Source organism: Pleurodeles waltl, chromosome 8 (genome assembly GCF_031143425.1).
Source record: "Pleurodeles waltl isolate 20211129_DDA chromosome 8, aPleWal1.hap1.20221129, whole genome shotgun sequence".
Classification (NCBI taxonomy): Eukaryota; Metazoa; Chordata; class Amphibia; order Caudata; family Salamandridae; genus Pleurodeles; species Pleurodeles waltl.
In genome coordinates, this window is record NC_090447.1 from 737,665,597 (window position 1) to 737,677,651 (window position 12,055).

A 12,055-nucleotide genomic window follows, 5' to 3' on the forward strand; every position below is an offset into this window, starting at 1 on the left:
CGATATATTACTGCTAACACCCTGCCCTTTTTATGCTCTCTATCCAGTCTGAAGATAGCAAAGCCAGCTGGAGTTGTGACAGCCACCTTGAGACCTGAAGTCTGATCAGCCCAGGTTTCTGTTACAAAAGCCAAGTTAGGCTGACGTGTGTCCAGAAATTCTGCGAATTCGAAGTGGTGCTCACCCAGCAACCTGGCATTGATTAGCACACATTTAACCTTTGAACTGAAGGTTGACGACATTTTCATTAAGAACTGAGACACTGGCATGTTTACAGGTGCTTCTTTGGGGGTGTCATTAAGAATGATTCTAGAGTTGCATTCATGGCAGAAGTCCCAAAGGGGGTTGGGAGTTGTGGGGGTTAGTTGTGTGGCTAGGTTTAGGGCAGTTGGTTTAGGGCAGTTGCAGGCCTTACCTGGAGGTTTGAGTGCCAGCAAATTGTCCTTAGTGTAATTCAGTATCCCCATAGTATGGAGTATATACCGATCAGGGGGACGGGCCCTGGGCCATAGGCCCGGTCCAGGTGCAGACTGGCTTGATTTAGGACACCTGCAGCACACCCGCTGTGTGCATATGCTCTGTGATGTCTTAATTATCCAGTCATAGAGAGGGCATGTCCAGAGGTGTATCACAATCAAGAGGGACAGGGAGATTAACCAAGGTCCAGTGCAAAACCTCCCTAAATGATAGGTATGTCAAAAAGAGTACACAGTTCCTAAGAAAAAGAAGGAGAGTACAAAAGTCCAGGCACAGGTTCAAACCAAAACATGTTTAAATTTAGAAGCAAGAGCCCTCACACATCCAGTGGATGTCATGCTTCATCACAGGGCCCGCTCCTTGTCAGACCGGCGCTGCAGTGTCTGACGGGCCCCACAGCGGGGCACTTTGCCAGAGTTCAGGTTGGGGGAAATCAAAATTCAAATTGGGGTCCAGCAATCCCGGTATCACAAATCACAGTCTCCCCTGCCAAGTGCTTTAGCAAACCAGACAGCTGTGTGGTCTGGTAGGCTGCGACCAAAAAAGGGACAGTGGCAGCTGGTGTGCATCACTGTTCATTAGTGCCGAACACCTTCTACCGTATATAGTCCTCTTCTACAACATAATTTTTATTCACACTCCTATAACTGCCAAGGAGTACACCTGTGTTGACAGTGGTGAATCACTTACTAATCTGCTATTACTTGAATGACTAAATGAATTGCCCCTTGTGCTACCCATTTCTCCTTAAACACATGTCCAGCCAACCATTGTTGAAATATTTTCTCCCTACTGCTAAAAATGTCCATAAGATGTATGTGATAATCTGTTTTCTTGTCATTGCTTGAAAATGTACATAATGTGTCCTGCTGTGCAGTCTTATACCTTCGTAGTACTCTCAATGAAATATTCTGTGCATTGCTTTATTTGTGAAAAAATAAGTGCCAGGGCCCTCATCCTGAGGCCACTGTAACTTGCACCACTCACTGCCTCTATCAGCGTTGCCTATGACAATACCAACACAACTACTAACCATCACACTCCTACAAGTGTGACAATTCAGGCAATTTCAGCCCCCAACACTATAGGAATTGCTGAGGTGGCAGGGTTTAGTCACAGTAATATTCCTTCTTTATTGCTTGAATAATAAAAACCTTTGCAATATAGTAAATAATAAAACACCCACACAAAGCACATAAAACTAAATCAACATCCTGATTTATAAGAGTACAACTAGTTAAAACTGGTGTAAAATTATGAATGCTTGAATTAGCTCAAAATGAAGTAGAATGAAAAGTGCAATTCAACCATTAAGACTAGTTTGAGTTAAGAACGCAGTGCTCATTTGAGCATTCTAGGTCAGTGCGATAAAAATCATTAAAGTGCAGTAGTCAACTTATAAAACCTATTTTTACGAGGATGCTGAGTGAACACTTACGATAATGTCTGGACCAAAGCGATCTCGAAAAGATCTGAAATTGTACTATTCAGAATTAAGGTGCAAATGCCATCCTCTTTCAAGAATTGGGACCTAGACATGACCACGGGTAATTAAGGAAACTGCAGAGGATTTGAGATATAAATACACACATACGGACAGAAATAATATGACTAATCAAACACTTCCCGCCTACCCGGCATCAGCTAGGTCCTTTGCCCCTGATTTCTTATCAAATCTCTGTAAGCATTGCCAAGCCAACTCTGCCTCCCTTCATGTCCTTATGTCCCAGTCTTTCCACTTCCTGTAAAAGAGCTCTTGTCAATCCCCCATTCCAGAACACATGTCTTAATGTGAAGTAATGCATTTCCTTCTGTGTTTAGGAGGAAAAAGTCTGGGCAGTTGAGGTGCTCTCGTTCAACTTCTTTTGTAGCTGAAGAACAAACTTCCCAAATGTAGCCAGATCGGATGGCTCCTTTAAAGTAAACACAAGGGATCTGGCCTCGTTGCAGGTTCTTATACCATAACGTAAAAAGAGAGGTTTTAGTAAAGTGTGATGTGCGTTCATTAATGCCGGGCAGCAACATAACAGGTAATTGAATGACTGTTTTATATCCACAGAGCCTTTAATTTACAATCATGGAAAGGAAATGCCATCTTGGGTTTGTCTCCTTGATCTTGAAGGCTAACAACCTTGCAGCCATTATTTGTGTCACGCAGGCTTTCCCAATCATACTCGTTAGGTATGGTTGTGCTAACAAATGGTACGAGCTGTTGGTATAAGATGCTGCCACAGCCATTAACACAGGTGTACTGAACAATTTTGCCAGGTCGGTTGTCCTTGAGAGCATTTTTATCTGCCTTTTTAACACAGACTTAATGGCATTGTGAGAATGTGCAGCTTAATTTGTTCTGTTTGATCTATTTGAAGGGAGTCAAATGCTGTGGTTAAATACTGTGACCAGGTATTCGTTTTTATGTCAAGGATGGGGCAAAGGGCTGATTTCAATGTGTTAGGTTGTGCTGTAACAATCCTATGAAAGTATTTCAAGTAGGACCCATATTGTCCTATTTCTAGGCCAAGTTCTAACCTTATCAGGCACCTCTTATGTATTGTGGTAGCTTGAACACTCTTTTATAAGCTTTCACTTGAAGCTTTTCCACTAATTTAGTAAATTGTCCTGGAATAGCTTCATGGCAGTAGTTTAGTGCTGGTAGAAGAGAAGTCCTGAGTACTCATTGGATCAGCGCTGGAGTAAATTATACGAGATTGTTCTGCTAATCATGAGGGGACCCATGTTCCAATGACAATTCTGATATTTAGTTGTCCCTACAAAGACTATTACTTTAGTCTCAGGAACGTTCACCTTCATTTTATTTTTTGTGTTGCAATCATGAAGGGCAGTAAATGCTTTTTGAAGCCCAATTCTGAAGTGGTCTAACATTACAATATCATCTGCATATTGTAAAAAAGTGATTTTAAGAGTCCTTATTATTGGCAGTGTTAGGTTAGCGTGTCTTAAGGCCAGAGACATGTCTGCCTTGTACAGATTAAATAAAAGAGGGGCGAGAATGCACCCTTGCTTTAGTCCATTATCGATGAGGATTTTCTTGCTAATGGCACTTCTCAAAAGCTTGGAGCTTTCTACATAGCTGGTTCCTGACCACAGCGTCAAAGGCGGAGGAATAGTCCACGAAGCAGGCATAGAGAGGGTGGACTTCTTAATGGCTGCCTGATGTGTTAAAAAGGAAGAAGCCACTATATTATCTGTTGTTGCAGAATTTGGCCTAAAACCTGTTTGACAGCAGGGAACAATCCCATTAGCATTAACAATATATATTTCACTAAAAAAACACTATTGTGTTCTCATTTTTGAATTGCACAAAGAGAACCACCATGTGGCAGGCTGTCATAAGTGCCAGTGTTGCAAATTAAGGGGCATATTTATAAGCCCCTATCACCACCTTGTTCCACATTAGCATAATTTATTTTGACGCTAATATGGCCCAACGAGGCCAAAATCCTAGTGCCATATTTACAACGTGGCGCAAAGCTTGCATTGCACCACTTGGTAACCCTTTGTGCTACATTATGCCTGTGCCAGGCATAATGTATGTAAAGGGGGTGTTCCCCCATTAGGGGGCCCGAAAAAATATGGCGCATCTATAAGATTTCCTTGCGTCATTTGGCATAGTACTTTTAAAACCTGCGCAGAGCAGGAGTTAAAAGGGGGCCTCCATTATTTAAAATGGGCCCCTATGTACTCTGCAGGAGTAGCGCCAATATTTTGGGTGCAGGGAAAGGGGTGCTGCACTCGGTGCAGCGCCACTTTCCATAAATCTGCCCCGATGTGCCTATACCGAGCACCAGAAACCACCAGCTCAAGTTAAGCACTAATTCTGCCTGTCATTTTGCTGTGTTCCCTACCTCATCAATAGAGCATGTTTATATTAAGAAATACACTAACCCCAGCATCCCTCACTGAAGTTTTTCTCTCTCATAAATCCCAGTCTCCATAATGATACTAGGACAATCCCTTCTATCTGTCTTTTTCTTCTTTGGCTTGAGTGATATCTGGCATCCCTAACGCACTAGAGTAGCAATGTGTTTCTTTTAGTTTCAAGCAGTATCGACATTTGTTTAGCTCAGAGCCTACAGTCCCAATGCTCGCACTTTTCCTCTTCCTGGAACTCTAATGGTGAGAACTGGCAGGGACTCTCTTCCTCCTGCTGCAGGACTGTATGAAGTCACACCCATTTCCGCTCGCTTCCTGTGTCAGATTTTGCTGAACAATAAATAGCAAACTATTGTTCTTAGCTGGCTTACTATTCTCATCAATCTTCCTAAGCCCTTTCAAATACCTTGCAGGAGTTTTGGAAGGTCTTTCTCAATGAGGTGTATATATAATGCACACTATTAGGAACAACTTCAATTCGTGTAATCACTGCCTGAGTAGAATGTGCTTAATATACATATGTCGACTAATTTACAGAATTTAAGCAACCTTCCTATGCTCATATTGTATCACATCGCAGTGCCACCAATGTAAATATTTACTTATTGAAATTACATTAGAATTGATTCTCTAGCTCCCTCTATATATTCATAGATAGATAGATAGATAGATCACACCTGCTTCGACTGACGGGCTGCTGGCATATACCCCAATGGAAGGAATGCCAGACACACCTTGAGACTGTCTTCTCCGGACAGATTACTGCAAACCTTCTTTCATGCTCATAAGTTTCGGATACAAGACTTGTTTTGTGCCAGAGCTCCTCTCCTGCTAGGGTGCGCTTCTGTACCGGTGTTTGATCTTGTGCCACTGTGCTCTTGTACGAGGGTAGCCTTCTACCTGAGTGTTCTTGTGCCAGGGCTGCACATTTGTGCAGTGTGCCCTCACACAAGAGCTGCTGTGGTGCCAGGACTGCTCATGTGTCAGGGCTGCTCCTATTCCAGGCACGCTCCTTTATCACTGCTATGCCAAGACCGCAGCTACTTATTGTGCCATTGCTGCTCATATTGTTTTTGATACAGTGTGTCATATCCAAAGTTTCTATTTCTAAGCCTCCTAATCGTAGGGCCTCCTAAAAGATAATGTTGTTACTCAATTTATCTAACTTCGAAGGAACTCAACATAAGTTAGGCTTGCCAGGATAAAATTGTATGACCTAAAATCTGCATTGAGTGTTCAACTCACTGAGCCACCTTGCCGGCTGGAAGTCCAACACCAGTTAATGTCACTCGTGACACCCAAGGAGAAGCCTCCTGTCTAGTGGTTGTCTGTATAGGTTTCTTTTACACCTCATAATGTGCTTAGCGAGGCAGTGTGTGCTGATGTGTGACCCAATGAGCATGTGCCAATCATGGTACTTTATACTCAGATAAACATGTCACTTATCACACGTCCTTCTATCGTTTCCCTTCCTTGCACCTCACGAATACCAGAACTAGTGACTGTCGTTTTCATATATCACTGTAACTGCTTCCAAATATGTGGATGTGACAAGCTGCTTCGGCAGCTGGGTGCCATTACGCGGTCCTGCTTAATTCCCACAAGGCTAGAAATAAGAATTAATTACAGCCGCCAGAATTATTAGATCCGTGGTAACTCCATAAACTAGTTGTTGCTCACCGGAAGCCGCAGGAGAAGTGAGGAATGAACAGTGGAATTCGGCCTTATCTTTCTGATTCTGCCTATTTTTCCCTATTCGAAAGGGGGCCCTCAGGGCCAACCTCACAAACCCTTAAAAACTTCACCCTGAGTTACCCTTACCCTCAATCTTGGTGACTGCGGGAAGGGTGCATAGTTACCACACCACAGTCCAGAATACTAGTAACGAATGGCCATGAGTTTCAAGATGTGACCAATCAGATTTTAACAATTACTTATTTCACATTAACGCCTTGAAAAAGATGACAACTGAATATGTTACCCTTGATTCAAGTAGTCGAGTCTTTTCAGCCTTTGCCTCTTTCAGAAGCCTCTCCATCTCTTCGATTCTTGCAACATTTGAAGTGCTGGCACTAAAAACGAAAATAGGAAAAAAATAATGTAAACAAATATTCATAGAATTTTTTGCGTTTCTCACTTTTCGCTCGTACATGTATTTTTGGGGGCACTTTATGATGCACTTAGTATTCATGCATCAGAGTATGTGGAACAAACACTGTGTGGTGTGTCATAGAAATATGTAGGTAGCAAGGCATATCCTAACTTCCGGTACTTAATTAGAGCCGGTGGTTCCTGTTGCTCGCACCGGTACTTTATTATCAAGACAGGCACTTATGGTAGCACTGTTTGTCTTATTTTTGAGGAGCACACCAGCTGTTGTTTAATAATTAAATATACATTAAAATCACTAATTCCTGCCTCTGTTTAAAGTCTGAATTGTCAGACTTGTATGAGTGTGATGGGCTTGAGTCAAGACAGACAAAGAACATGCATCACGTTCATGGCAAAACAATGTGAAAGGCTTCGTGTAATCAGGCATACCTAAAGCTGGAGCCCTGCACATGCACTCCTTTAATTCAACAAAAGCATCCATCTCATCCCCTTTCAGTTCGATCTGATCCAAGGCATCCTTCTGGGTCAATTTCAGTAGAGGCTTTGCTAGAGACGAGAAGTTGGGAATCCACTGGCGACAGTATCCCACCATTCCCAAAAACTTCCTCACCTCCTTCCTTGTCTTTGGTGGACTCATTTGAAGTACACTGGTAATTCTTTCCTTCATTATTTTCCGTGACCCTTTCTCTATCTGGTGACCCAAGTATTTCACTTTCTTCTGACAGAACTGCAGTTTGGAAGGAGACACCTTGTGTCCATTCCCTCCCAAATGGTTCAACAGAGCAATGGTATCGGCTGTGCAGCCACTTTCTGTTTTTGATGCAACCAGTAAGTCATCAATGTACTGTACTAGGGTTGACTCGAATGGCAACTCTAACTCTTCCAAGTCTTTCTTTAGAACCTGATTGAATATGGACGGTGACTCAGAGAACCCTTGAGGAATTCGACACCAACTGTATACTCTGTCTAGGAATTTGAAACAAAAAAGGAATTGGCTGTCCTCATGAAGAGGCACAGAAAAGAATGCTTGTGACAAATCGATGACTGAGAACCACTCAGCTTCGCAAGGGATCTGAAACATTATCACAGCTGGATTCGGTACGACAGGGCAGCACTTGATTATGATGTCATTTATTTTCCTCAAATCCTGCACAAGTCGGACCTTCCCACTTGGCTTTATTAGTCCCATTATCGGTGAATTACATGGGCTGCTTAATACTTCTTTTAGTACTCCCTGCTTTACGAATTCGTCTATAAGTTTGGCAACTTTCATGAGGGTATCTTGTGGCATGTAGTATTGTGGGGTCTGGGGAAAGATCGCATTGGGCTTTACCATCACTTTTACTGGTTCCACTCCTTTCATCAATCCCACCTCTTTCCCTGTCATGTCCCACACTTCCTTTCCGACTGTCTCCCGTAATTCTGCTGGGATATCTTCTTCAGTTATCATTGGTAAAAGACAGATCAGAGGATACTCTTCGTCAACTGTTTCTATCTCATCACCCCCTTCACTGTCTCCTTCTTCCCCATCACTGCTCGTCTGTATTGTTATTCCCTCGTTCGAGCACATTATCGAACAACCCAACTTGCACAATAGGTCTCTTCCTAACAGTGCAATCGGGCTTGAGTCACATACTACAAACTGATGTACCCCTTGATAGTTACCAATGTTGACTGGTATCGGATCTGTTATTGGGTTCGTCAGATGCCTGTTTGCTACTCCCACCACTTGAACTGTCCTCCCTGAGAGTGGCAAATTTGGTATTTCACTGCTCTTAACAGTTGAACGTGTAGCTCCCGTGTCAACCAGGAATGAGACGCGATGACCCATTACTCTTCCTTCTACGTACGGACCCCTTTGATCAACTTCTAGAGATGCCGCAAGCACACAATCTCCTTCCTCTTCTGAGCTTTCACTCTCCCATACATTGTTTATTCCACTCTCACTGTGTAATGGGAACTGTTGTACTGTGCCGTTTGTGCTCATTACCTGACCCGTTACCTGTGGAGGAACCATCATTTGCTGCTGACTCATTGGTGCCAAAGGTATTTGCATTTGCTGATTAGGTACCATAGGTAACTGCTGTTGCATCGGCTGCATTTGCGTCATCTGCACACGGGGCATCTGCATCTGCTGCGGCTGCATAGGTTGTAATCCCTGCAATTGGTTTATGGTCTGAAAATTTGGGTTTAGACCTCTCATTTTTGGTCCTCTCATTGTCTGAAATGCATTGACATCATTGTTTTGCTGACCAACACCTACACCTGCACCTGCACCTTCCTGCACCACCATCGGGCACTCGCGTTTCCAATGACCTACGTTTCCGCACGCGTGACACGGCATCACCTTTTTCATTGGCTGCACACCCGTCACAACAGTGTTCAAATCTGGACCATTATTCACAAAACCTCCTCTACCTCTGCCTCTGCCCTGTGGCTGAAACGCCATGTTTCCTTGCAACTGCGGCTGCTGTTGCTGAAACACCATGTTTCCCTGCAACTGCGGCTGCTGTTGCGGTACCTGCTGTTGGAACCCTTGCATCCCTGGCAACCCTTGCAAGCCTGTCTGAGCCGTCTTAAGCTGCATCATCATCACCTTCTCTTTCAGCCTTTTCTGTTTCACGTCAATTTCGTCGCTACAGTATTTCGCATAAGTCAAGACTTCATCAATCGGTTTCGACTGCCAGCAGATCAAATGCGATTTTATCATCTGACTTATCTCTGGTCTCAGCCCTTCCACAAATCTGAACACAAAATGAAGCATATCCTTCGCCTCGATTGCTTCCGTGCCACTGTAATTCTTGAACGCCTTCAACAACCTCTCATAGTAACTATGAATCGACTCTTTAGCCTCTTGGGCAGTTCGATCAATTTTCTGCCAATCCACATTTTTCGCGGCAACCTTCGTCTTCAAATGCTCAATCACCTTATAGTACAGACACATCACCATAGGTGATGGTGCACCCGTCTCTCTGTCTCTCTCTGGTTCACTTGTCGGCCAACCTACAGCTCTTTTGCAATCCTCCCACAAATCTGCCGGAACCACAATCTCGAATAAAGTGTTCAGGTCTTCCCAGAGACATTTTGCAAGCTTCACAAACCTATCAGTCTGTTGATACCATTCGATCGGCTTCTCTCTCAGTTTGGGAAAATCATTCGTAAAGGACTGAATATCGCTCCTGTGCCATGGTACATGTACTAATTTTCCCCCTGCTGTCTCCCTCATTGGTAACATAGTTACTGTATCACTACTCTGCGGTCCTTTCTCATTGTGCTCTGTGGCACTGTCCCTCCTCTTATCCTTCCTCTTTACCCATCTGCTTTCCCACTTGTCTAAGCACCTCCACACTTGGGCACTTTGCAACAATTCTCTAAGGTGTGCCTTCATGCCTGCTGATCTCATGTGTTCAAAATCTGTGGTCCCAAAATCCAACCTATAGCTCCTGCTCAAGTGTTTCGTCTAGCCTATGTCAATCCCGTTCCTGTCTGCTACTTCCTGCAAACTTTTATGTACCTTGTTTACCTCTTTCGTGATCTTTGGACATAGATACCTCAATTCCTCTTCCGTGTAGGATTCTAACCTGTTCACACCCATATTCCCTTCCACCAATTCTTGTGCTTCCATGTTCAGCCTCATCCTGCTCAAGTAATCGTCTCCTTTCCCACTGTCTGAACTTTGTGTGGAATTTAGACTGTTGAACCACTGTGTCAGCTGTTGCGCATTTACCCCCATCAGTGTGGCATTCACATCGACTGCCATCGATGGTTGCGGCAACTTTTCAGTGTTCGATGTTAATGGTATTATCAGTGGGGGGCTCGACCTCACCAGTGTTGATTGAGCGCATACGGGACTAAACTCCATCAAGGACCCAGACCCAGTTGGCTGAGCCACTATCGGGGTTATCCCTGGAGTGTTTTCTATGCACCTTCTTTCTGTCCCATTCTGCAGCATTTGTCCCTGACTGCTCATACCTAAGTTAGGCTGACTATACAAAGGTACCACTGGACCTACAGTAATGGGCAGTGATATCGCATCTGGATTTTGTCCATTTCCCATATTCTGAGGCATGTTCATCCCCATATTATGGGCCATCATTGCCGGCATGCCCATCTGACTCCCCGTCATTTGAGCATGAACATTTCCTCCCTGCATCTGCTTTTGAGGCATCATAAACTGAGTTGATTCAGCTTGTGCCATTGTTGGGTTGTAACCATTCTGTACGCCCCTTACGGTTGGATCTAGAATCATCCCTCCATTGTTGTCACTGCTGTAGTACCCTGGCATCTGCGGCTGATAATGTTCTGCTGGTTTCAACACGGGCACATCTGGATACATTCTCCTGACCTGCGGTATCTGTGGGGTGCGCAGTAAGCTCGGATCCTTAGATCCCGATGGTACTCCTGTATTCTGCGTTTCACTGTTCTGTACCGATGCCGGAGGGGCAGAACTGGTACTTGGACCTTGTCCATTCTCTGCATAAGGTGGTGGACGGTCGTTCAGCAATTGCATTATCAACTCCTCATCCTCTAACTCCTCTTCTCTTCTCAACTTTTCCTCGTCCTCTCTGTCCTTGGAACACTTCCTGTCTGTCTTACAGGTAGCTTTCTTACCTGTCTCCTCTTCATCCTTAGTAATTGCGGGGAACAATTTTATTCCCTGCAATACATCTGACCTCCACACCTTCTGCGCATTATCCCACCTAGCATCCGCTAGTGTCTTTTCTACCTTCCTCATCCTTGTTTCAAACTTGTTTTTCTGTTGCTGTCTAGCCATGAGTTCCCAGATTGCTAGAGCCTCAAACTGTGCTGGCCTTGGAGGCACCTTCATGTCATACATCGTGAATCTCAAGTTCTCTAGGACCCTTATATTGAATGTCCCATGTATCGGGAATGCTACGCTCCCATGTTTCTCTGTCCACTTGTGCCATTGCTTTAGCCAAAGACACGGAGCTACCCCTTTTTCCTCCATTACAATGTAAGCTGGTGTACCCTCGGGCGGCGTTTCCTCTCCTACGCTCGCTTTAATGTATGACTCTCCCTTCATCGCGCTCCTGAATGCTTTAAGGAATTTCATTTCTCGTCTTTTAATTCACAAAGTTTATACTCAATAGGTCACTTTTATTCCACAAAATTTGTAATCAATAGGTGACTTTAATTCCCGGAATACTCTTCACCTGCCTTTCCCCTTCCAATCGAGTGCCACGGACTGCGTCCAATCCGTGCGCGACCCTTCTCTCCAACCAACCTATCCCAGCGCGGCTCTTAGTGACGTCACACTCACACACACTGCGGCTGACAAAGCCTCGCGGCTAATCCTCCTTCACTCAGTTCCTCCCGTAACAACTTTTTGCATACATCGCGAGCTACCAAAACTAAAACAGATCTGTCGGTTTACTACAGGAAGGGTAACACAGTCGCTTCAGGACCTTAGGGACCTTTCACTAACCTCGGCCACTATTCGATCTCTTTCACCAGCCTCGGCCGCTATTCCGTCTTTCTCAGTCCCCACATTCGCAAGCAAATCTGACCCGCAGACCTACTCTCAACTTGTCAATGATCTGTTCTAGTGCAC

General features: G+C 44.3%; 1 protein-coding gene across 4 annotated transcripts in view; it reads right to left on the reverse strand.

The window, feature by feature from the left end:
* The window catches only part of PHLDB2 (pleckstrin homology like domain family B member 2), a 483,232-nt gene that overhangs the window by 43,993 nt on the left and 427,184 nt on the right, over positions 1-12,055 (reverse strand). For all 4 annotated transcript variants that reach the window (XM_069204939.1, XM_069204938.1, XM_069204937.1 and 1 more), the window contains one exon: positions 6,353-6,443. In XM_069204939.1, the coding sequence (XP_069061040.1) occupies positions 6,353-6,443 (91 nt within the window). The remainder of the gene's footprint in view (positions 1-6,352; positions 6,444-12,055) is intronic.